This window comes from Bos grunniens, chromosome 13 (assembly GCF_055505025.1).
Source record: "Bos grunniens cultivar Pamir isolate PY7600 chromosome 13, Bosgru_T2T1.0, whole genome shotgun sequence".
In the NCBI taxonomy this organism is placed as follows: Eukaryota; Metazoa; Chordata; class Mammalia; order Artiodactyla; family Bovidae; genus Bos; species Bos grunniens.
The window spans coordinates 76867667-76894543 of NC_141177.1; the positions used below are offsets into that span (position 1 = coordinate 76867667).

At 40.5% G+C, this 26877-nt stretch overlaps 1 protein-coding gene across 2 annotated transcripts in view; it reads left to right on the forward strand.

The window, feature by feature from the left end:
• The window catches only part of SEL1L2 (SEL1L2 adaptor subunit of SYVN1 ubiquitin ligase), a 55746-nt gene that overhangs the window by 7365 nt on the left and 21504 nt on the right, over window positions 1-26877 (forward strand). For both annotated transcript variants that reach the window (XM_086335019.1, XM_086335020.1), the window contains exons 3-9: window positions 9341-9394; window positions 9823-9882; window positions 9972-10053; window positions 11261-11415; window positions 12070-12126; window positions 21196-21264; window positions 22685-22762. In XM_086335019.1, coding sequence (XP_086191145.1) covers window positions 9341-9394; window positions 9823-9882; window positions 9972-10053; window positions 11261-11415; window positions 12070-12126; window positions 21196-21264; window positions 22685-22762 — 555 coding nt within the window. The remainder of the gene's footprint in view (window positions 1-9340; window positions 9395-9822; window positions 9883-9971; window positions 10054-11260; window positions 11416-12069; window positions 12127-21195; window positions 21265-22684; window positions 22763-26877) is intronic.

Sequence of the window (26877 nt, forward strand, 5' to 3'; positions counted from 1 at the left end):
CCAAGCTCCTCCTGTGCTCTCCCTGACAACCTAAACACCCTTATTCTTCTCTCGGACCCCCCTTCCTCACTTTAGCTCCCCATGATTTTGAGCCAAAGTGTTATCTGGATGGGCAGGGAGCCTAGAGGACCCTGGTCCAGGGCTACAGCTGGATTCTGTTCTAATGGATGCTGGATTCTAGTCTGGAATTTTAACTTTTATCCCAGTCATCACTACAGGAAAATCTATGTCCAACAGCAAGTCCTTGTGCAGTTGATTTATTTCCTTGTACAAAGCACGGTTAAAAATATTCTGTGGTACAAACATTGCTTTGTTCGATGACTGGTTTCTGGGACCAGGCTGGCCACATGCCATATTGATCACAGTTCTCTAACAGGACTGGCCAGGTGACCACCTTTCCTCTCGAGCTGTTTGTGCCAGGTTGATATAGGAAACCTTGCTGGGAACTGTGGGGACAATGCAGCAACAGAAATGTGGCTGAGGAAGCTGAACTGTGTGCTGAGAATGACAGGGAAGGACAGTGAGAGGGACAGAGGTAATGAGAGCGGAGACACCTGTCTCTGGGGGAGAGGTCAGGGCAGCTGGAAATGCTGAAGGGGGATAGACGGGAGAAGCCAGGCACCAGCGGGCTCGTGGAGCCCTGGTTTAACAAAGAAAGCGAGAAAGATGTGAATTCAGATTATAAAGTGGCATTGAGGGCATTGGGGGAGAAAGGCAGCTTCAGGCTATGTGTGAAAGGGAAGCTGATGGAGGGAAAGAGGCATAATTATTTCTTTTCATGCACCTTGAATGGTTTATCTGACAAAAATCCAAATAAACCAAAAGAAATCCCAATAAGGGCAATAGAAGCAATTAAGATTGTGAACAGAGTTCATTGAATTGATTTTCAAGAAAACTGTACCTTCTGAATAAAACTATTCATGAATTAGACTTCATGAAAATGGTGAAAACTGAAGAAAGAGCAAGCAAAAATAAAAATAGAGAATATCTTATAAGATACTACACTATACCAGCTAGAGGTAGTTATGTATTTTTTTATTTCTCTGATTCTCATTTAGGAAGCAGAAATTCAGAATTAGAAAGGCTCACTCTTTTCTTAATATTGACGAACCGTTTTAATAGGAAAATTTGTTAATTTGCCAAACAAGAAGGTAGAGCCTAAACCTTATTTGCTTTTAGAATCAAGAAATGGATCATTCACATTATCACCTTAAAATTAATTGAATCATGGTAATGATTATTAGCACTGTGCTACAACTGAAAAAAAAATCATTTTAGTATCAAATAATCATTTTGATAATTCTAGGATTACCTGTGTAGAGCATTTCTTTTTGATGTAAATCATCTTTTTGTATTAAGGGTACAAAAAGAAACTGAGTTTTTCATCAGGGTTGATTCACATTTTTGTTCGGCTTGCAATTTAATCTAAAAAGAATGACCACAGATGCTTTCAAGACTCGTAAAATAATTACAATAATTAAATGCTTGATCTTTTTTCTCTTTTAATTTCTTATATAAAAAGTAAAAGGAGGAATATTTAATTTTTAAACTGTTAATATGGAACCTGAGTAATTTACTTTGAAATTGATTAAAATATCCTCTACACTTAACTCTTTAAATTTAAATCCCAGCTACTATAACACAGCACAGTGGTTGAGTTCAGAGTCTTACAAACAAATCTAATTTGCAGAGTTTGACCTTTTAAAACCACCATTGATGTCATCACTATGGCATAGCTTCTCTTCAACTTACAGCATTTTTTTTTTTCTGGGTTAAGATTGAATCAGTCTATAATCCATCTCATTGCACCTCAGCCTTATCTCAGAAAAGACCGAAGACCAAAAACATATTACTGTAAAGTTGTTAGGTGACAATGCCCAACTGTAAAGAAATAGGACAACCCTGACTATAATTGGCATATTTACTACATGATAGCCCATGACATCTTTTGTCTTCCACAAGTGCCTGCCATGTTTTAAAGAGTGAAAAAAGAGTGGAGCCCTCCAGAGAAATAATTTAAAATCACTCATTGTTATTTTTCTGCTAAAGAGAGAAGCCTGCTCTTTGAGTTGATTATTTGAGGCTGCAGAAGTCATGGTTTTAGTTCCTTACTTTATAGTCTGAGCATTATACAGATAAAGCACTCCCCTGCAATCATAGGATGGAAATTAACTCCCACACAATCCACAACCTCCCAACCTCACAATTTTCTCCAAGAGCATCAGGCCAAAAAGCATGGTAGGCTCTGCACAAAATGATTCAGTGTTGGTGAAAGTATCCTAAAATACACAATCAACTAATTAGAACAGTATCTTTACTTTCTTATACAAAGGTCAGTATATTTGTGTTCTATCAAAGTTTCTATATACACAAGATTCTAAATTGAGCAGAGTCAAAAATTGCTAAGAGCTGCAAGAAAAAATAAATTATTTAGCCAATAACATTGGCTGAAGATAGTTTTGCAAGGAGCCAATTTAACCATTTTAAATATAACTACAGAGGTTAGCGGAGTACCAAGATTCCAGCCTTTCATTTGTAATAAGAGCCTTTATGATCAACCTTCCTAAAAATGGAACCTTTGAGACTAAAGAGAAACTGATGGTATCATAATTTTTTTTTAGTTTATGAATTAGGTAGATTACAAATTATAAACCACATATTAGAGCTATTATGCTTTTAGGAATTGAACTTTCTGCAGTCAGTTTCCTAGTTTAAAAAGTAACATAGTTCTCTGTCCTTGAAACCATAATAAAATGTTTAAGAAATTATTCATTTTCTGTTTTGATGAAATTATCAGACCTTGTTGTATCTTGATTTTAGGGAGACATCTAACAAAGTCTTGGATTATGTTATCATAAACAAGATGAAAAAGTAGAAATGTAGGCTTTGATAATAGTAAATAAAGGGTATAGACTAATGGATTGATGCCAAGGTGAAAGATTTTCTGGCAGTCCACCACAGGACACTGCCTATGACCTTGTGCTCTTCAAATATTCCATCAGCTATTAAGCTGAGTGCATGGGTGTGTGCTAAGTCACTTCAGTAGTGTTCTACTCTTTCAGACACTATGAACTGTAGCCTGCCAGGCTCTTCTGTCCATGGGATTCTCCAGGCAAGAACACTGGAGTGGGTTGCCATGCCCTCCTGTGTCTAATACCAAATTGTTCTTAATATGAAGCATGGAAAGAAATCCTAAAAGAAATTCTAAAAGAGGATGCTGTGAAAGTGCTACACTCAATATGCCAGCAAATCTGGAAAACTCAGCAGTGGCCACAGGGCTGGAAAAGGTCAGTTTTCATTCCAACCCCAAAGAAAGGCAATGCCAAAGAATGCTCAAATTACCTCACAATTACACTCATCTCACACGCTAGTAAAGTAATGCTCAAAATTCTCCAAGCCAGGCTTCAATAGTATGTGAGCCATGAAATTCCAGATGTTCAGGCTGATTTAGAAAAGGCAGAGGAACCAGATATCAAATTGCCAACATCTGCTGGATCATCAAAAAAGCGAGAGAGTTCTAGAAAAACATCTATTTCTGCTTCATTGACTATGCCAAACCTTAGATTGTGTGGATCACAACAAACTGTGGAAAATTCTTGTGGGAATACCAGACCACCTGACCTGTCTCCTGAGAAATCTGTATGCAGGTCAAGAAGCAACAGTTAGAACTGGACCTGGAACAACAGACTGGTTCCAAAATGGGGAAGGAGTACACCAAGGCTGTAGATTGTCACCCTGTTTATTTAACCTATATGCAGAGTACATCACGAGAAATGCCGGGCTGGATGAAGCACAAGCTGGAATCAAGATTGCCAGGAGAAATATCAATAACCTCAGATATGCAGATGACACCACCCTTTTGGCAGAAAGTGAAGAAGAACCGAAGAGGCTCTTGATGGAAGTGAAAGAGAAGAGTGAAAAAGTTGGCTTAAAATTAAACATTCAGAAGACAAAGATCATGGCATCTGGTCCCATCACTTCATGACAAATAGATGGGGAAACAGTGGAATCAGTGGCAGACTTTATTTTTTGGGCTCCAAAATCACTGCAGATGGTGACTGCAGCCATGAAATTAAAAGATATTTACTCCTTGGAAGAAAAGTTATGATCAACCTAGACAGCATATTAAAGAGCAGAGGCATTACTTTGCCAACAAAGGTCTGTCTAGTCAAAGCTATGGTTTTTCCAATAGTCATGTATAGATGTGAGAGTCGGACTATAAAGAAAGCTGAGCGCTGAAGAACTGATGCTTTTGAACTGTGGTGTTGGAGAAGACTCTTGAGGGTTCCTTGGACTGCAAGGAGATCCAACCAGTCCATCCTAAAGGAAATCAGTCCTTAATATTCATTGGAAGGACTGATGCTAAAGTTGAAACTCCAATCCTTTTGCCACCTGATGCAAAGAACTGACTCATTGGAAAAGACCCTGATTCGGGAAGATTGAAGGCGGGAGGAGAAAGGGATGACAGAGGATGAGATGGTTGGATGGCATCACCAACTCAATGGACATGAGTTTGAGCAAGCTCTGGGAGTGATGATGGACAGGGAGGCCTGATTTGCTGCAGTCCATGGGGTCGCAAGAAGTCAGACAGGACTGAGTGACTAAACTGAACTGATGGAAAGAAAGGTGTATTATCAATGATATGCATAAGAGTGTGGAATGAACCTCTAAAATGGTGATAGGAATGATAAACTTATGAACAAGAAGAAGCTTGAAAATATTAGGAACACAAAAACAGTCTATTACAATTATTCTGACAAAAAATAATATTATGATTCTATTGAGAAGAGGAGCAAAAAGAAAAAAAGAAAGTCATGTAGATGACCTAAATTATTATCTATCCTGTAGCAAATCTATAGCTAAATGTGTGAAATATATAAATTAGCAGCAAGTAGTAGCAATTTATCAGGAGTCCTAATGATGATAATTATCAGCAGAAAACAGCCAAAATAATTAAAAGTAGTTTTCTATGAGGAAAATAGGGAGTTTCCAAGAAAAGAGCAGGGCATTGATGTTTAAATTTTAAGCCCTCAGAAGTATTAGAATTTTAATTTTTAATACATATACATCTCAATTTGATAACAAAGAAATAAAAAGTTAAATTTAGATATTCATTCTTCCCCTACAAAGGAATTATTCTTAAAGTAAACAACAGATGTCCTCTCCCACTGAAAAAAACCCAACTCCTTTGGTAAATGTCAAATTCCAGGTGTGGGGCAAAAAATGTATAAGATGATATTGAAACATCTTATCCTATCTGATAGCAAAGAACCTGTCAGAAAATACCGGGGCTGAGAATTCCCTGGCAGTCCAGTGGTTAAGACTCAGTGCTTACAGGTGGGCTTGTAACTACTTCAAACCAGAAAGTTTGCTGGCAGTAACGCTACGTCACTTTGAAGGCTGAGTCGTTAAAAGGAATCAGCTCTGCCTGGCTCTCGCTCTCTCCGGGTGCTCAGTCCTGGAGCACAGTTACCATACTGCAGCTCTGCCTGGCTCTCGCTCTCTCAGGGTGCTCAGTCCTGGAGCACAGTTACCATACTACAGCTCTGCCTGGCTCTCGCTCTCTCAGGGTGCTCAATCCTGGAGCACAGTTGCATACTTGGAGAAGCTCATGTGATAGAAGACGCCCCATGTTGTTGTTCTGGCCGTTAGCCTCTGCTAAGATCTCAACCAACAGCTAGAATCAACTGCCAAACGCATGAATGAACCAGAATCCAGACTATGGCAACTCCAGCCTTTGAGTCTTCCAACCAAGGCCCCCATATCATGAATCAGAGAAAAGCCATCCCCACTCTACCTTGGCCGAATTCCTGACCCACTGAATCCTTGGCTTAATAAATGGTCATTACGCCACCAAGTTTCTGAGTGATTTGTTACACCAGCCACAGTAACTGGAACAGAGACATTAATGTTCAGAATTGAAAGGACAGATTGCAGTTTTCTCAGAAGCATCCGATACCTTGGCATCCTTGTTGAAACTCATTTGGCCATATATATGGGGATTTATTTCTGGTCTCTTTACACTGTTCCTTTGGCCTATATGTCTGTCTTTATGCCAGTACCATCAGATTCTGAATCACTCTAATTTGTAATATATTTTGAAATCAGGAAGTGTGAGGCCTCTAGCTTAGTTTTTTCCCTCAAGATAGATGAGCTATTTTGTGAGTTTACATATGAGATTCTATATAAATTTTAGGATGGTTGTTTCTATTTCTGCAAAATGGCACTGAGATTTCAACAGGGGTTGCACTAAATCCAATCCCTCGATATAAAATAGCAATATTACTTCTTCTAATACATAAACATAGGATATTTTCCATTTATTTATGTATTTTCAGATTTTTTTCAGCAATGTTTTATAGTTTTCAGTGTACAAGGCTTTCACCTCCTTGGTTATTTTATTCTAAAGTGTTTATTGTTTTTGATGCTATTGTAAATGAGACTGCTAATTTCCTTTTCTGAATGTTCATTGTTAATGTATAGAAAATCTATTTATTTTTGTGTGTTGATTTTGCATCCTACACTTTTTCTAAATTTATTAGTTTTAGCAGTTTTTTTGTAAATCATTAGGGTTTTCTACATATAAGATTATGTCATCTGTGAACAAAGAAAATTTTATTAATCTCTGTCTGTTTGTTCTATCCATTTTTGAAAGTGGGGGACTAAAATCTCCTACTGTTATTGTATTAGTGTCTATTTCTTCTTTCAACTCTGTCGATGTTTGTTTCATGTATTTGGGTGCTCTGCTCTTACTACTACTACTACTAAGTCGCTTCAGTCGTGTCCAACTCTGTGCAACCCCATGGACTGCAGCCCACCAGGCTCCCCCGTCCCTGGGATTCTCCAGGCAAGAACACTGGAGTGGGTTGCCATTTCCTTCTCCAATGCATGAAAGTGGAACGTGAAAGTGAAGTCGCTCTGCTCTTAGATGCATATGTATTTATAGTGGTTATATCTTCCTGGTGAGTTGATCCTTTTATCATTACACAATATTCTTTATCTCCTGTGACAGTTTTTGACTTGAAGTCTATTTTGTCTAAGTGTGATCATCCCTCTCTTTTGCTTACAATTTACATAGAGTATCTTTTTCCATTCTTTCACTTTCAGACTATGTGTGTTTTTGTATCTAAAATAAATCTTGTGTAGACAGCATTAAGTTGGGTCTTGTTTTCTTATCCATTCAGCCTTTTATGTCTATTAATTGAGTGAGTTTAATCCATATACATTTAGAGTAACTTCTTAAAGGGAAAGACTCACTACTGCCATTTTGTTCACTATTTTCTGTTTGTCTTGTAGTTATTTTGTCCTTCTTTTCCTCTCTTGATGCCTTCTTTTGTCTTTCATTTATTTTTTGTAATGGCATACTTTGATTCTCTCCTCATTTTTTGGGTGCATTTTCTATAGGTATTTTCCTTGCAGTTACTCTTTGTGTGTATGTGTTAATTGCTCAGTTCAGTTCAGTTCTCAGTTGTGTCCAACTCTTTATGACCCCATGGACCATAGCCTGCCAGGCTTCTCTGCCCATGGGACAAGACAAGGCAAGAATACTGGAGTGGGTTGTCATTGCCTCTTCCAGGGGATCTTCCTTACCCAGGGATTGAACCCATGTCTCCTGAATCTCCTGTATTGGCAGGCAGATTCTTTACCACTGCACGAATCTATTTTAAATTGATATTGACTTAACTTCAATCACATATACTCTGCTCTCCTCCCATTTTATGTTATCAGTGACACAAATCATATCTTTTTATAGTTTGTATCATTAGCATAGTTTTTTAGTTATAGTTATCTTTTATGCTTTTACCTTTTAAATTCTCTAGCAGAATTAAAAGTGACTTATCCACCACCATTACAGTATTATATGATTCTGTGTTTGTCTATGTATTTATTATTACCAGAGAGCTTTATATTTTTGTATGCTTTTGTGTTATGGCTAACATTCTTTCAACTTGGACACCCTTTAGCAGTTCTTGTAAGGCAGCTCTAGTGTTGATGAATTCCCTCAGTTTTTGTTTATCAGGGAATTTTGTTTATCAGGAAAAAAAAAATTATTTTTTAAAGTTGGTTTGGCCAGATACAGTGTTCTTGGTTGACAGCTTTTTTCTTTCAGCATTTTGAATGTTCCATCCCACTCCCTTCTTCCCTGTAACGTTTCTGCTGATATATCTGCTCATAATCATATGGAAGTTCCTTTGTATGTGGCAAGTCTCTTTTCTCTCGCTGCACCCAGTGTTCCGTGCCTTTGACTTTTGATAGTTTGATTAATGGTATGTCTTGGCATTGGGCTCTCTGAGTTCATCCTACTTGGAGTTCTCTGAATTTGAATTTGGATGTCTATTTCCTGTCTCAGGTTTGGGAAGCTTTCAGCCAAATTTTCTTAAAATAATCTGTCTGCCCCCTTTCTCTCACTCCTCTGTGACTCCCACAATATGTATTACAATGCTATTATATGTCACATAATGTTCGGTTTGCTGATGTCCCTTAAATACTGCATTCTATGGTAGTGCGGGTTCTCTAGAGTTGCAACAAGTCTCTAAGCTCTATTTATTGCTTAGAGGTCCCTAGCATCTAAAGCATTCCAGTTCTGCCAGTGCTGTAAATCAGATGAGACGAAAGTCAGATCTTTGATCAGCTACTCCTTGAAAGTCAGAATACCTATCCCATTTTTCTCTTTTTTTTCCTGATCACACCAAGCTGTGCTGGCTTGGGGAGGAGTGATTGCAGATTAAATAAAATGGCTTTTCTGACCTATTTCAATGGGCTGTTCTTTGCTGTGAGCTTGACTGGGTAACAGTGATTTCTTAACTGGTCTCTTGAGTTCTCATAAAGGCTTTTTGCACGTATATTTTGGCTCCATTGGAGAAACAAGACCTGGGGCTTCGTATTCCACCATCTTGATCTGTGTTCAGACTTTGACCTTTTATTCAATATAATTTTTCCTGTTCAAACTTTTTATAGCCATCACATTTTATTTTTAAAATATGAAGAAAAATATTCAAATTCAAATTTTAACATATTGGAGAAAAATGTCTTTACATTTCTAAAAAGGCAGACACACACAGAGCATTGGTTTATATTATTTTATCACTATAATTATTCTAAAGTTCAGTAAGTATTAGCTGATTTCCACATATATTATACAAAGCTTCCATTACTCTGACCTTTTCTAAATTCATGCCGCCTTAGCAAAAGTATAATAATGCAACTTGCTCTACTATAAGAAATAAGTTAACAACACAAGTAATTATAGAGCAGATATTTAAAATAGCCCTTGCTAATGTTGGTAATAACTGTAAAATAAATGGATTTATTGAATTTTTCTTTTTCTTTTGGGCTTTAGGCCTTAGGATTTTTGTCTTCTTATGGAATAGGAATGGAATACAATCAAGCTAAGGTAAAGTCATTCTATTTTTTTTTTGAGCAAAATATGATTTTTTTTAAAGGGACACTGAATAGAGAGTCTACTCTTTGAGTGAAGAGCTCACTCTAGAGTGGTGGGTAAGAGCACAGCTCAATAGTTAGGGAAGGTTAGGGCCTGAGTACCATAGCTTCCTAATGTTCCATATTAAAAAGTCTCAGATAATATCTACTCCATAGGGATTTCGTGATGTTTTAATGAAATATCATGTACAATCCCCTTTTCACAAACTTCAGAACTCAGTAAGCCCTCAGTGAATGGCAGCCTTCTTTAAAGAAGAAGAGAATGAAATTTAGGATTTATGTGGGAGTAGTTCAAGGTTCATTGCTGGGCTAGGAATAAAAAAGCAGTGATTGGGTTTAAGTTTCAAATTTAGATGTCAAATAATTTTTTTTTAACTTTAGGCACTGATATATTATACCTTTGGAAGTGCTGGAGGAAGCATGATGTCGCAGATGATTTTGGTTTGTAATTAAATATTCTTGAGCCCAAATAGGTGTGTTATAAATATAGTATTGTCAGAATATTAAGAATTTATATGCCTGTGTTTTAGGGGTACAGATATTTGTCAGGAATCAATGTTCTACAGAATTGTGAAGTTGCCCTAAGTCATTACAAGAAAGTGGCAGATTATAGTGAGTAATCCACATAGTTTATTTTAAGATAAAGAGACTTGCCAAGACATTTAAAAAATAAATCAATACTAGTTGAAATATTTATAAAGTATTTAAAGACTGTGCTTTAACATCAGTTATAATACAGCTCTTTCCATACAATGTGAAGTTTCTGATTTCTTAAGTTACTTTTCAAAAAGTTCTAAATGATTGTACTCATCTTTTATTTTTGTTAGCTCATGTCTCCAAATAATTCTGTTTTACTTGATCTTGTGATCTTCTTTCCTTAAACTGAGAACTTAAATATAACATCAATAAATATTACGTAGTTTCTATAATTCAAACATTTCAAATATAGGATGCCTTGTTAAAAAATTCCTGAAGCTATGGATGTCCATGCATTGTAGAATGTATGTGCAGGATACACACACTGGCGATCTCTATCATTGCATTTGAGAACAAGTCAAGTAACCACTACTCGATTACCCTATCCTTTGTCTACAAAAAAAAAAAATTGAGCAGGAAGTGAATTATTTCTAGAATTTTCAAAGTTGCATGTAATATTTCCACATGCAGCATCACTAAACCAGACTCCATAATAGAGTATTAAATAAAAGTCTAAGAAGTGAGTATGCTAAAGTCCATTTAGTTAGTTTCTATAATCATAATAACATCTAAATTTACATCTTTGTCATGATTAGGATCTGAGAAAAAAACTGCTTTTGAATTTAAGATGCTTTATATATCAAGATGTTTTTATGTGCTTAATGAAACTGAAATTATTTGATATATATATATATATTTCAAACTGCTGTTTTGTTAGGTTTACTCAAGCATATTTACAGTTTATTTTCAGACTATCCATAGGAAGTAAATAAGAAGCAGTTCTTACTCTTATATTGTAGTTTCAGGATGCCCAGAAAAAGTCAGTGATGGAAAGGTTGTTTGCCTTCTTCTGACATCTATCTTCTTTCCTGAGTCTGCCTGGCTAAGGTCTTCAGTAGGGTCTGACATATACTGATACAATGATTATATTGGTTACAAAGAATAGATAGTGTCTTATACTTTTCTCAGAACCAAATAAACAAAATTAGCAAATTTCTGTCTCCTAAGGATATTTCTTTTCTGTTAGGAGGCCCAATCTCGGCATAGTTTAAAGAGAATCAGCCTAATCGTGCTTGCTCCAAGATGACTGTTATATATTGCTCTGGCTTGTTTCTATTCACAGTTGCTGATAAATTGGAAAAAAGTGAAGGTATTCCAGTGGAAAAAGTGAGACTAACTGAAAGACCTGAAAATCTGAGTTCTAACAGTGAGATTTTGGATTGGGACATATACCAATACTATAAATTTTTGGCAGAAAGAGGAGATGTTCAGATACAAGTAATGTATATGGATGAACTTAAATCTTTAGAACATTTTAATCACAAAGGGCTTGGTTCTCTCTGAGTCCTAGAAGGGTTAACAACAGTGCCCCATCCTGAATAGGGAAGGGAAGAGAACCCCCTCCTCTTTGTTCTGCTCCTTTTTCGTTCCCTAACTTGTAGTTTCTTATAGCTTATGAAGGAGCCAGTTGCCATAGTAGTGGCATTTTTTTGGCACTTACTCCTAAAAAACTTATTAAAAAAAAAAAACTAGATTGTAATTATAGAAAAAAGTTACCATAAATGTTGGTTTTAATATGAATGAACTTTTATCAGGAGCCAGAAGCAGCCTGTCTTTGGAAATGAGAATAGAAATGGGACATCGTTTATGTGACCTTTGAGAACCAAACGTTAAGGTCACTAGTGTGCCTGGGCATTGCTGTACATCATCAGGCCAGCTTCCTGCCCCTGCGGAAGCTGCATACCCAATGTCAACCATTTACCCAATAAAACACAGAGTCAGGATGGTTTCCTGCCTCTTTTTTTAAGACACGCTAACTGCAGCAAACTGGATTGATGTACTATAGTAAAATCATCAGGTAATTTTTTTCCCCTTTTCTTGTTAAAATGAATACTACTGCTAAAATCATTTTCCAAAACTCCTCTTTTCTAGGTATCTCTTGGACAGTTGCATCTAATTGGGAGGAAAGGTCTGGATCAAGATTACTATGTAAGTCCATCTCAAGCTTGCGTCATGTGGGTGGGAGGACAGGTGTAAGGGAAGCTGAGGGTGGGTGGAAGAGCTGCCCGGGAAAGCCCACCACTGCTTCCTTTGTCAGATCTGCTTCCCAGCTTTTGAAGGAGAACAGAGTTTCTTAGAGAAAGCACTTTTCCTACCTGCCTCTAAGTATAGAGGGGTAGAGGCCTGTGAAAGAGTAGCTGGGGCAGGGAGTTTCCAGGGTCCCACTGAACCCACCCTCTTCCCACCCAGACTCACGGTTGCACTGGGGCTGGGTGAGGAGGACATGCTCTCTCCCCTAAGGCCAGCTGTGGCAAGTCCACGTGGGAATTTCCTGCCAAGGAGCCTGAGGACCAGCCTCAACCCCATTTAGCTAAATCAGAGGACAGGCTGCTTCCAACATAATTGGGTATATTATTAAGCTTCTTTATAAATTTGTAAAGCTCCTTTCAGTCACTTTGCTTAACCTTACTTTATCCCAATGAAGTTAGACGATTAACAATTCAAATATATGGTGGAGAAAAAAGCAAATAAACTTAACCTACAGAGGATCCTCCTTAGTAAGATGCCAAAGCCCCTGGACGAGATCTTCTCTCAATGCTGATTGTAGTTTTAAGGCCCTAGATCCCCACAGATCTGGGGAATTAGCTGAGATTCTTCTTAAAAGATGACTTTGAAACCCTTGTCATTTTATAGGAGCCATGTGCTCACCATCTCAAAGGAGTATTTGCTCTACTTCAATCCTAGTGGCTAAACAATAGAAATAACTACTTCACAGCAGTTACGTAAAAATCTGAACTGTTATTACTTTCTATTTCACTTTACGTTGTTATTTCATGAATGTGTCTTTGGCACTCTAGTTTGTGTTTTATATGAGGTACTATACGCATTAGGTGGAGAAGGCAGTGGCACCCCACTCCAGTACTCTTGCCTGGAAAGTCACATGGACGGAGGAGCCTGGTGGGCTGCAGTCCATGGGGTCGCTAGAGTCGGACACGACTGAGCAACTTCACTTTCACTTTTCACTTTCATGCATTGGAGAAGGAAATGGCAACCCACTCCAGTGTTCTTGCCTGGAGAATCCCAGGGACGGGAAGCCTGGTGGGCTGCTGTCTATGGCTCGCACACAGTCGGACATGACTGAAGCGACTTAGCAGCAGCAGCAGCATATGCATTAGGTAAATGTCAAAGTTAATTTTATAAAATGTGATAAAATAGGTAGCAACTGAAGTAAACATATGCATCCATCTCAGGACAGCTCAATTGAAGGTCTTCAACTAAGGTTTTAGCTTCTTGATGAGAACTTCTGGATTCACAATATTATGCCAACATCAGATTTCAGCCTGTAATGAGTTTCTTCTGCTAACTACAAGATCCAAAACTGGGAAGAAGTTCCCATTTTCCATAAAGACAAAATTTGATTGTGAAGGCACCAAAACCACACTTACACAGAATGACCACTAACATCTATAGAGTTTATAAAACCCCACAAAGCTAAGCACTTCCAGTCAGCATGAACACCAGATGGGAGCTATAGCTGCCTCCAGGTGAGAATGAGGTGCAGTCCCAAGGCTGGCAGTAGAAGAGTCTGGTGCTGTAGCAGCAACAGCTAGGCAGTCGGGCTTCAGCTGAATGGCCCAGACAAGCTCTGCTATGGGCTCATTCACATTCATTAGCTCTGTTTTACAGATGAGAAGCTGAGGCTGAATAGATAACGTAAATTGTTTCAAATCTCATAGCTAGGTAGTAAGAGTGTTAAGAAATAAAAGTGCAACTCAGTATTTCTGTATTCAAAGCCTGTGCGCCTTTCATTAAAACTTACTTAAACTCAAGTTAAAACTTACTTACTCACTCTTGACCTGAGCAAAAACAAAAAACAAGTTTATGAAAACCCCAGTCATTGATATCTAGTTTTCTTATTCATAAAGCAAGAAAAAGGAATGATGTAATCACTCAGGTTGCTTCTAATTTTCTCTTGGTAGGTTGGGCCCCATTCTTCCCATTCAGACATCTCAAAAAGACTGGTTTAATTCCAGAACCATCCCAGCAGTAGGGCAAGCACAAGCTAGTCCTTCCTGCTTTCCTTAGCCTAAAGAAACCTGAACTTGGATGAAGGATTCCCATCAAGGCATCAGACCTCAAGACTCATTGGCTTATCAGTTAGCTTAGGCTGCCATCATAAACCACCCCCAAACGTAGGTACCCTAACACAACCACCATTTATTTAATTCACAGTTTTGGCAGGTCAGTAGTTATGGCTGGGTTCAGCTAAGTAATTCTTCTGATCTTGGCTGGGCTTCTTCACACATCTATAGTTTGCCAGAGTTTTGACCAGGGCTGGCTGATTTATGATGGCCTGGTCCATGGCAGCTGGGATGACTTGGTCTCTCCACATGCTCTCATCCTCCAGCCAGCAGGCCCATGCTTTTTGCTTGGCAGTCAAATGTTTTACAAATGCAGTAGTGAAAGTCTCCTGAGGCCTAGGGTCAGAACGGACAGGATCAATTCTGCCATATTCTTTTGGCCAAAGTAAGTCACAAGGCCAGCCAGCATTGAAAGAATAGGAAAAAGAACTTCTCTTAATAGGCAGACCTGCAAAGTATTATGGCTATTTTTGCAACTTGCCACAGCTTGCAGTGAAGTGAAGTCGCTCAGTCATGTCTGACTCTTTGGCAACCCCATGGACTGTAGCCTACCAGGCTCTTCCATCCATGGGATTCACCAGGCAAGAATACTGGAGTGAGTTGCCATTTCCTTCTCCAGGGGATCTTCCCAACCCAGGGATTGAACCCAGGTCTCCCGCATTGTGGGCAGATGCTTTAACCTCTGAGCCACCAGGGAAGCCTTGCACCAAAATCAATTTGGAATAGTGTGAAATATGCAGAGAGGAGTGGGAAGATCTCCCCATGGCTAGCTTCTTATCTTTAAAATCCTACTTCCTCGGAGAGGATTTTCTTGATCAATTCTACCTTTTTTTTTTTTTTTAAATCACTTATCTTATCATGCTGTGTTTATTTTTCTCTAGCCCCTCTCATTCCTTGTACTTTACTGATCTTGGATTGTTAACTGTCTTCCTGCAGGGCAATGTAAATTCTTATCCATCTTATTCACTAATGTGTGTCCTGTACTTAGATTAGTACCTGGTACACATTAGGTACTTACTGTCTACTGAATAAATGAATGACGGCATCCTAAGAATTAGATGTTATTTCTCAGCCTAAGAATCACCACTTGAGCAAGTACGCTAATGTTTTAGTCCACCACAGAAAATTATTGTGAGGTTCTTTATAAATATAAGTGATGCCTGGTTGTTGTTGTTCAGTCACTCAGTCATGCCTGACTCTTTGCAACCCCAGGGACTGCAGCACACCAGGCTTCCCTGTCCTTCACCATCTCCTGGAGCTTGCTCAAACTCATGTCTATCAAGTTGGTGATGCCATCCAAACATCTCATCCTCTGTCATCCCCTTCTCCCCCTGCCTTCAATCTTTCCCAGCGTCAGATCTTTTCCAATGAGTCAGCTCTTCACATGATGTGGCCAAAGTATTGGAGTTTCAGCTTCAACATCAGTCCCTCCAATGAACACCGAGGACTCATCTCCTTTAGGATTGACTGGTTGGATCTCCTTGCAGTCCAAGGGACTCTCAAGAACCTTCTCCAACACCACAGTTCAAAAGCATCAATTCTATGGCACTCACCCTTCTTTATGGTCCAACTCTCACATCCATACATGACCACTGGAAAAACCATAGCTTTGACTAAACGGACCTTTGTTGGAAAAGTAATGTCTCTGCTTTTCAATATGCTGTCCTGGTGGGCTGCCATCTATGGGGTTGCACAGAGTTGGAAACGACTGAAGTGAATTAGCAGCTAGGTTGGTCATAGCTTTCCTTCCAAGGAGCAAACGTCTTTTAATTTCATGGCTGCAGTCACCATCTGCAGTGATTTTGGAGCCCCCAGAAATAAAGTCTGTCACTGTTTCCATTGTTTCCCCATCTGTTTGCCATAAAGCGATAGGACCAGATGCCATGATCTTAATTTTTTGAACGTTGGGTTTTAAGCCAGCTTTTTCACTCTCCTCTTTCAACTTCATCAAGAGGCTCTTTAGTTCCTCTTTGCTTTCTGCCATAAGGATGGTATCATCTGCTTATCTGAGGTTATTGATATTTCTCTCAGCAATCTTGATTCCAGCTTATGCTTCATCCAGCCCATGCTTCATCCAGCCCAGCATTTCACATGATGTACTCTGCATATAAATTAAATAAGCAAGGTGAAAATATACAGCCTTGAGACTTACTCCTTTTTCCAGTTTGGAACCAGTTTGTTGTTCCATGTCTGGTTCTAACTGTTTCTTCTTGACCCGCATACAAGTTTCTCAGGAGGCAAGTGAGATGTTCTGGTATTCCCATCTCTTTAACAATATTCCACAGTTTGTTGTGATCTACACAGTCAAAGGCTTTAGCATAGTCAATGAAGCAGAAGTAGATGTTTTTCTGGAATTCTTTTACTTTTTCTATGACCCAACATATGTTGGCAATTGATCTCTGGTTCCTCTGCCTTTTCTAAATCCAGGTTGAACATCTGGAAGATCTCGGTTTATGTACTGTTGAAGCCTAGCTTGAAGACTTTTGAGCATTACTTTGCTAGCATGTGAGATGAATGCAATTGTGCAGTAGTTTGAACATTCTTTGGCACTGCTTTTCTCTGGCATTGGAATGAAAACTGACCTTTCCCGGTCCTGTTCCAGCACTGTCCAGCAAATTAAAAATCAAAATACCTAGAAATGACGAGCTTGACATTTTCACCCTCCTCATTGTTTGATTGAATTAATTTCTCTTATGAGTTGTCACTATAGGCAACATTTTCACCTTCTCCTCCCCACAAGATTCTTAATTATTGGAAAGTATTGTATATACAAGTCTTGATTACATTGTCTTGAATTTGTATACATACATTTTAATGTTATTTGCATTTCTAAATATATACAGGCCCAGGATGAATTGGATTAGGAAAAGCTGGGTGTTTTGGTGCATGTTATTAAGGTGGATAAGGCATAATTAAGTTACACCCAGCAGAGGAATAATATTAAATACATAAGGCAACTGTTTTGTCCACTCTGCCATCCATGAAAAATAAAAGAGCTAATGCTATCCCTTTTAAGAGTGATTTACAGAGCCTGAGATAAAAGAAGTATTCCCAAATGTTTTTAGAACAATACATTTTCTTGGCATTTCATTCTAGAGGAAACGTTGCAAACTGATTAAACCAGGGATTTTCTTAGAACCAATGAAAAATCATCATGTTCAGTTTAAAAAAAAGAGAGAGATGTGCATTCAAATAATAAAACCTCACTTAGCATAATGCCTAAGACACACTATATTTCATCCTAAGACACCATCAGTTATAGGATACATTATGTTTTACTGAGCAAGAGAAAACATTGCCAATATAAATTATATGGTGCCATTGATAGTAAAAAGTGTCCTGATTAAAATGAGAGATGGGGGGTATACATCTTATAATTAGTAAAATATGATGGTAGGTGGTCAGTAAATATTTGAAGGAAGGACGGATGGATGGATCGTGTTTTTGTTTGAACCATTATAACAAAAAGACTGTGTACTTGGTGGCTTATACACAATGGAACTTTATTTTCTCACAGTTTTGGAAGCTGGAAGTCTGAGATCAGGGTGCCACCATGCTTGGGCGAAGGCCCTCTTACAATCTGTAGGCTTTTCCTTGTATCCCTACCTGGCAGAAGGGTCAAGCTAGCTCTCTGGGGCCTTTTTCAAGGGCACTAATCCCATTCATGAGGACTCTGCCAATCACCTCTCAGAAACCTCACTTCCTAATACCATCATGTTGGGTAGTATGTTTTCAACATATGGGTGGGGGGAACAGAAATATGCAGAACACAGCAGATGGATAGATGAATGGAGAGATGAATACTTGACTCTGAGAGCAAGAATGCAGGTTGGCCCATGCATGGCCATTGAAGTAGCTTGCATGATACTTTCACAGAGTGTTTAACAAATGTTTATGCAGTTGAAAGAGTAGCTTTAAAGTCATGTGCACTCAGTCGTGTCTGACTCTTTGCAGCCCTATGGACTGTAGCCTGCCAGGCTCCTCTGTCCATGACATTTTCCAGGCAAGAATACTGGAGTGGGTTGCCATTTCCTTCTCCAGGAGATCTCCTCCACCCAGGGATCAAACATGCATCTCCTGCATTGGCAAGCAGATTCTTTACCACTGGGCTACCTGGGAAGCCCAACATTAAAGGCAGGTTAATGTAAAGAGAAATTAAAGAGAACTGAAATGCCAAGTAACCAAGGAAAGTGGAAGGAGAAATTAGACCCTCCATTTTTGGTCTTTATGGGCTCATTATATTGAAGGATGGGGAAAAACTCCAGGATTCTTATTTGCTTCTGGGGAATAGGCTATTCTCTTTTAACAACTCAAATCTAGTTTCCCAGAGCATAACTCTCTAATGCCAAATATTTGAGCCCAAACTCTAAAACTGCACTTTGAAAATGAGTTTATAAAATCATAATTTTAGAGCTAGAAGGGACCATAAAGATTAAAATTCAGTGCCTTTGTTTTAGAGATTAACAAATTTATTCTTTCATTCACTCAGTCATTCATTCATCCCAGAAACATTTTCTGGCTGCCTAATATACAGTAGATACTGTGCTAAATACAGAGGATTCAACATTGGGGGAAACAGAAAATTAAGCAGACAATTAAATCAATGGATGCATGCTATGATGGGGAAAGACAGAGTGCCCAAGAGCACAGGGGAGGAGACCATGAATGAGGGAGCAAGGCCGGAGATACTGTACTTGCACACATCATGGTTCTCGATGGATATACTTGGGTCTTGGTTCAGCAGGGATATTCATAAGAAATATTTTTTATATTGATGTTCTTTGATAAATGTGATTATTAAATCATAAATGTTATCATACATTTGATTTATTTACCAATATGTAATTGGTATAGTAAATCATACATTGCTATAATTTTCTCCTATCCTACTGACACCTACGTTATTCCAGACATTTTCAGCAGCATTTGTTTCAACACTCCCTCATGCTCATGAATCTCCACTGGTTTCTATTTCTAAACCAAATAAAATAACAGTCCTTAGCCTGTTAATTATATTGCTCCATCACATTTTAGCACATCTTAGCTTTTGAATGCTCTACTTCAGCCATACTGAAGGAACTACTATTTCTTGGACACACCTTGGACACTCCCGTCTCCATTCTTTGCTCATGTTGTTCCCTCAGCCTCTCATGCCCTGTGTGTGGTGAATCCTCTCCATCTTTTGTGTGACCTTTATCATTTGAGCCCTCGTTCTTTAAACCGTGAAGGCAGAGTGCCGAGTACGTGGGAATTGGATTTAGGCTGCTGGCAGGATGCCAGTATCGGCTTCTTGACTCCAACCGTCACTAAATAGCTCAGATATTAGTAATACCTTCCTTACAGTGCAGTTTTGAAGATTAAGGAAGAAAAAGCTTGTAAAATACTTAAAAGAACTAGGTACAATTTCTGTGATTCTAAACCCCTCTAATTCTTTTTAGTGTTCCTTTTATTCTATCTTTCACTTCCTGTCATTGCTATTTACATCTACTTTTTCACAGCAGTACTGCTAAGAAGCAAAGTAGGCACAGTGGTTTTTGTTCATCTATCAATCACCTGTGATACCTAACATATTACCATATGTATGGCAGGTATCAGTCAAGATCTTGAAAGGATAAGTGAAGAAGAGAAGGATGGGTGGATGAGTGGATCCATGACGTGATGAGGTCCAGGATGGTGGCTTTTGTATTTACTTTATGTCCACGGCCGGAGAAGGCAATGGCACCCCACTCCAGTACTGTTGCCCAGAAAGTCCCATGGATGGAGAAGCCTGGTGGGCTGCAGTCCAGGGGTTGCTAAGAGTCGGACGCGACTGAGCGACTTCACTTTCACTTCTCACTTTCATGCATTGGAGAAGGAAATGGCAACCCACTCCAGTGTTCCTGCCTGGAGAATCCCATGGACGGAGAAGCCTGGTAGGCTGCAGTCCATGGGGTCGCGCAGAGTCGGACACGACTGAAGCGACTTAGTAGTAGTAGTAGTAGTAGTATGTCCACGGCAGACCGACTTGTCGACATAATGTGTATAGTTCTCAAATAAGTTGCCAATATTTCTAGAGAAAACTTACATATAAAAGAACTACCTACCTTTCTTCCTCAAGCATTCTCTTCTCTTTGGGAAGGGGCAGATCCTTGCCCATCAATTGCAGATCCTTACAATCAGTCAAGGCTTTTTAAAGAGAGGAAAGTTGTGTCCTACTAAAAGACATTTTGGAGCATGTCTTCATTTCTCATTCCTGGGACTTATTTATTTAATTCTCCATGAAGTCTCTGAAGAGGACTTAGGGAAAGTCAGGAGGAGGCCTGAGGAATGAGGCAGCAAGAGACAGGTGACCTCCCACGCATTTAGACTGAGCATTTCGTTGAATGTTATGACCCAGAGAGAGTCAGAAGGGTTTGCCGGCCCCCTTTGACTTTCTTCGGAAAGAATTGGTCTGAGGTTCACCTCTGCAGAGAGACCTGGACCAAGAAGGCAACCAGGGGTGTCTGGTCTCACTCCCTCTGCACCATAAACATTAGGATGCTGTATATCCAATCCTGCCACTTACACAAACTGTCTTACACAGTAAGTACGTACTGTCAACATACAAGTGTGGTTTTAAAAAAATAATGGCGTATTTAGTTCTACAGCTGGGATTTATCTGTCCTCCACAAAGCAACATGCCCATGATGCCTTTCCAAATGTGAAAAACAAGCCCTCACATTCTAAAACTGTACATGTGAAATATATATATATATATTTATCTCCCACTCTTCAGGTTCATGATTGAAATAGCACTTGGAGTAGTGAGTGCCTTGAACAAAGTAGGCATTTCACAGATATTTTTTTAATGCATGTCAAATGAAATAAAACTTAATGCAAAAGCTGTTTTACAGGATATGTTTGTGACTGTCAATAATACTGTTCCTTTTCTCTCCAGAAAGCATTATACTACTTCTTAAAGGCTGCAAAAGCTGGGAGCGCAAACGCTATGGCATTTATAGGAAAGGTACAAGCTTCCTTTTGATCAATAGCTTTCATATCTTAAAACCTAGTAGTACCAGCTACCTGAACCAGTGTAGGGTCATGGGTCTGCCCACCTTCTTCATGAAAGCAGCTAAGCAGGGCCTTCAGCTACGGCCTGACAGTGATATTCTTGGGGTGACAGTTTGGGAAGAAGTCCCGTACAATAGTGGTCTTTATCTGGGGTACCAAAAGCAGTCCTTTTTTTAACTTTTAATTTTATATTGGAGTATAGCTATTAACAGGAGAAGGCAATGGCACCCCACTCCAGTACTCTTGCCTGGAAAATCCCATGGCTGGAGGAGCCTGGTAGGCTGTAGTCCATGCGGTCGCCAAGAGTCGGACACGACTGAGCGACTTCACTTTCCCTTTTCACTTTCATGCATTGGAGAAGGAAATGGCAACCCACTCCAGTGTTCTTGCCTGGAGAATGCCAGGGACGGAGGATCCTGGTGGGCTGGGCTGCCGTCTATGGGGTCACACAGAGTCGGACACGACTGAAGCGACTTAGCAGCAGCAGCAGCAGCATAGCTATTAACAATATTGTGATAGTTTCAGGTGGACAGCAAAGAGACTCAGCCATATATACAGATGTATCCATTCTCCTCCAAACCTCCCTCCCATCCAGGCTGCCACATAACATTGAGCAGAGTTCCAAGTGCTAGACATTCTGTCCTTGTCAGTTATCCGTATAGCAGTGTGTACACGTCAGTCCCAAACTCCCTAGCTATCCCTTCCCCAAAATTGGTCTTTGAAAGTAACGGTGGCCCAGGGCTCCTGGCTGAGCGTAACTCGGAGCCCTCCCCACAAACCCCTGGCGTGTAACAGGAGAGCTGATCTAGTTGTACATCAAACCCTGGGACAGACCTCCACCCAGCGTGGTCCCTCCTCCCACCGTTCCTGGAATGAGAACCAGCTCCAGACTGACCAAAGAACCAGCTCCTCCCTGACTGACGGGAGGAGCCTTTGTGGAAGGTTCCTCTGGAGAGGTACCTTCTCTCCTTCCAAGACTACTCACTCCCCTGCTCACTGCCCTTGGCTCCCACAGCCAGTCTGTTTCAGTAACCATGGGGACAAGTGCCCGGCTTCCAGAAGTACTACATACAGTAAATTTAGATGCAAGGAAACATGAAAAAAATACCAACAGGATTCTTTCCTCACCCTTAGGTGAGGGTACTCTAGAGTGTGTGTACTAGATTGTATTCTTAATTTTTCCTTTTATTAAAAATGAGGAGAAATTCGAATAACATAAAATTAACCATTTTAAAGTATGTGCTTCAGCGGCATTTACTACATTCAACGTGTTGTGCCATCATCACCTTGATGTCGTTCTAAAACATTTTCATTGCCCTCGAAATCTTTAGCTTTTACTTTTTATTTGTATGTGTGTGTGTGTTTTTTTGTAGATGTATTTAGAAGGGAATGCTGCAGCACCACAAAATAATGCTACTGCTTTCAAATACTTTTCTATGGCAGCTAGTAAGGTATGTACCCAGCCCATCCTGTAGACACGTGAAAACATTTGCCTGTATTAACATGCAGACTGGGGCTGAAGCATTAACTCTAAAGCCCCATGCCCGATTAGTGGGCCTGGGAGGAGTGTAGGGTCCTGGTAAAGAACAGTGTCACTGACAATAAAATAGGAGGTTGGGGTAGGCAGAGACCCACCTCGCCTTCTTGGTAAATGGAAGATGGCATCCTAGCTGGAGGCCAGACAGAAGCTCAGCGTCCCCTCCACCATGTGGTACGTGAGGCCATCTAGCTCAGGAAACAAAAAGGATGAGGGCGGAGGAAGGGAAAACTCCGTCAGTAACTGCGGTAACCCAGAAGTGCCCAGTTTTCTCTCCTCTGACCTTATTCAAAGGCTCTGTCTCAGGCAGAAGGCTGTCCAAGAGCCAGGACTAGATGACTGAGAGCACGGCTCTGGAGACAGAATCCCTGGTCTGAAGGCCAGTCCTTCAGCTGACTAGCTGTGTGACTGTAGACAGGTTACTTAACCTCTCCACGTCCCAATCTCCCTGTCTATAAAATGAGAATATAAGAATACTTGCCTCATATTGCTGTTTTCAGGATTTAATGAGTCAATAGTTATGTGCCTCATATTAAAAATACTTGAAGCCATGCCTGGTGTATAGTACATGCTCTATGTCAGCTATTATCTTTCTAAGTCTGGGGCCCGTTAGGTAGAGTGAATTTCAAAGCACATCCAAGGCAGAATGGATTGGATCTGTGAGGAAATAAAGGAATCACAGAGTATGTTTCCTGCCGTTGAAGTTCCTGCCTTGGTTCCTAAGCTCAGTGAGGCTGGATCTGCCAGGTGAAATTTAGCAGACTCCCCTAAACCCCTTAGGTGCATAAAAGACATCCTCATAGCAACACCCACCACCCTAACGTTGGAGAGCAGCCTTGATGAACTTTCTATCCCTGCGGTGTAGGAACCCTTTTGTTGTCTTACACCATCTTACTGCAACACTGGCAGTAGAGATGTGCTCAAATGGGGAATATTTTCAACTGTTCATGCTTTTTAAAAGCCCACACGCTGCTTTTATAAATGACTAGCACCTCGGAACTGCTGCTATTATGGTGTAAATTACTGAGAAGGCTGGTAGTCGGCTGCTCTCCCTTGTAATTTATATGGAATTGTTGCTCAGCAAGACAGTCATCCAGAATACCATTAGATTAGGATGACAAGGAGAGCAGACCGAAAAAGAGGCGGGGTAATGTAACAGCAAGTAGTGCTGATCTGTCCGTGTAGAGGAACAACGCCAGGGAGCTGCGTGTGGAAACTAACCCAGCCCCTAAGCTGTTTAGGGCTAGGTAACCAGTTGTGATCTGAGCTACTCGTGTCCTAAGCCTGAGCTACCCCCCTTTATGGAGGAAATCTAACACTGTATTTAAGGTCATTCTTGTGAATGGCATCAGGTAAATATGACCGTGTAATCCTTTATCTCCAGGACAGTTTATTAGATTTCTCCCTTGGGCTCACTACCAAAGTATGGAGCTTCTGTCTCCCACTCCTGCACACTTGTACGCTTCTCTTTTTTAAAATTTAGTACTACCATCTTTTGGCTGTGCTGGGTCTTCTTTGCTGCATGGGCTTTTCTCTAGTTGCAGTGAGCAGGGGCTACTCTGTCATTGCGGTGCCGGAGCTTCTCATTGCAGGGGCTCCTCTTACGGTGGAGCACGGGCTCTCGGGCACACGGGCTTTAGTAGAGGCAGCACGCGGGGTCAGTAGTGCCAGCTCCTGCGCTCTCAGGCACATGGGCTTTGGTAGTGGTGGAATGCGGGCTTAGTTGCCCTGTGGCATATGGGATCTTCCCAGACCAGGGATAGAACCCGTGTCTCCGGCACTGGCAGGCAGATTCTTCACCACTGAGCCACCAGGGAAGCCCCATAATCTTCTTTTACTGTTCTTTTTTTTTTTGAACTGCTACTTTTAAAGTTGTTTCCAAGTCATATGGTACCACGATGCAAAGCTGTGGACTTTCTGACTTGTATCTTACTCAGAAACATGAACAGTTATCCAATGTGCTGCTGGGCCCCAAGTTGGACCATATTCTTCTAGTTTTCTCTCTTACCACTGGGGACACCCCGGGCCCAGCTCCATCTTCACACTTTCGTCATCCCCTGTCCCTTCCCAGAGTCATTCTGAACACCCATCCCCAGCTCAGAGCTCAGTCCTGTCTCCCTCTACAAAGCCTCCCCTGCCTCCCTGGCACACTTCATCCTCTCCCTCTTCTGAACGTGCCCTGCGTTCACTCTGTGTAGTGCTAGAACTTCGCTGCTGCTACCCTGCACCCTCTCTCCTGCCGTCTAAAGGCCATGTCTCTCCACTGAGAGCAGGGCAGTGGTCTTAGTTCCTCATAGGAGTTCCTCAAATATTTCCCTTATATGAGCATCTGCTCCCTAAGTTCATGTCAGTTCATCTCTGCAAGAGCACTGAGCCCTAACATGGAAGTTATAGGGAGAGGGATTGCCTACGCATATATTTCTTCGGCTTGGAAGGAGTTTTAAAAATTAGGAAATTTCATATCAAAATCTGGATGTCCAGCTTTTCTTGGAAAATGAGAAGAGCTGAGCACACGAGGTGGCCATTCCACGTGAGGACAGTGGACCGCCACAGAGCAGAGGAGGTGCCGCTGCCTTTAGACGTGCACCTGCTCTTGGTTCGCCTCAGTCTCCGCCTCTCCCCTGTAACCTGGCTTACGCACGTCTTACAGTACCTACATGGCTCTGGGGGCATCTGAGCTGGCTGCTCTTGATCTGAACTTTCTGAACAGGTTCTGTTGTTGATTAGTCGCCAAGTCGTGTCTGACTCTTTGTGACCCGTGACCCCATGGACTGCAGCACGCCAGGCTTCCCTGTCCTTCACCATCTCCCAGAGTTTGCTCAAACTCATGTCCATTACTCTGGGCCTTAAACGGTTGGTGAGTCATCCAGTGAGCCCCTGGCTCCCCAGGGATTCTCTTAGAAAGATGGAAAGGACTTTGTCCCCAGTATTCTAATCTTTCTCTTTCTGCCTCCTTCCCTTTTCCTTCCTCTCATTTCCCTTCCCTCTCATTTTTCTCAACATCTAAATGAAAATAGGGACTTCCCTGGTGGTCCAGTGGTTAAGACTTCTTGCAACGCAGGGGGTGCAAGTTCAATCCTTGATCGGGAGCTAAGATCTCACAAGCCCCAAGCCCAAAATACAAAACATGAAACAAGAGAAGCAATATTGTAACAAATTTAGTAAAGACTCTGAAAATGGTCTACATAAAAAGACATAAAAAAATTTAAAAATAAATAAACAAGGGTAGCTAAAAGGAGATAGATTCAATACTTTACCGCATGCCTCACACTAGGCTTTACCCCCAGAGCAGACTATCCCCAAACTCCTGGGACTACAGGTCAACGTAGTCAGGGGAGAAGAGAGAAGAGGACAGTAGACACATACCAAGCTGTTCGAAATGCACATAGATTGTCCTCAAGGACTCTTACATTAGCTGGCCCTTTGAATATAGATAGGTTCAAAGTTTAGCACCTTGAAATAGTTGCTGAACTATGCCGTCTCTAGTTATGTGCGACTTCTGTCTCACCGAGGAGTACTCTATCTGTATCTGCAATAACTACATTTCAATTATTAAATTATTAAAAATAATTACAAATGAATATGTTTAGGCAGTAAAAAGAAATTTGGAGAGTTTTCTATCAGAACTTAAGTTCCTGAGGAAATACTATAAACCTAATAAACAGTAAAATTTGAATTAAAAAAATAAGCCAACAGTGCTTTACCATCCACAATGGCTAGATTGAAATCCACAGAGCCTCCCAAATGTTATTTGGCCACTTACATCAACCTCCTTTGCCCAAAGCACGTAACAGGTGTTTAGATAGACTTCTCCCTTCTGAAAATTCCCACACATCCTTTAAGACCCAACTCAAATGTCACCACCTCTAACGACTCAGTCTGCTCGGTCCCCTAGGCAGTTGAGCGTTCCTCTTCTGGGCTGCCCACAACAAGGTCCATCTGTTTCCGCTGTAGGACTCACCACACGTGCCACGATTAAGAGGTCCCTCCTAGTGGGTCAGAGCCCACGGACCTGTCAGGCTGCCTTTA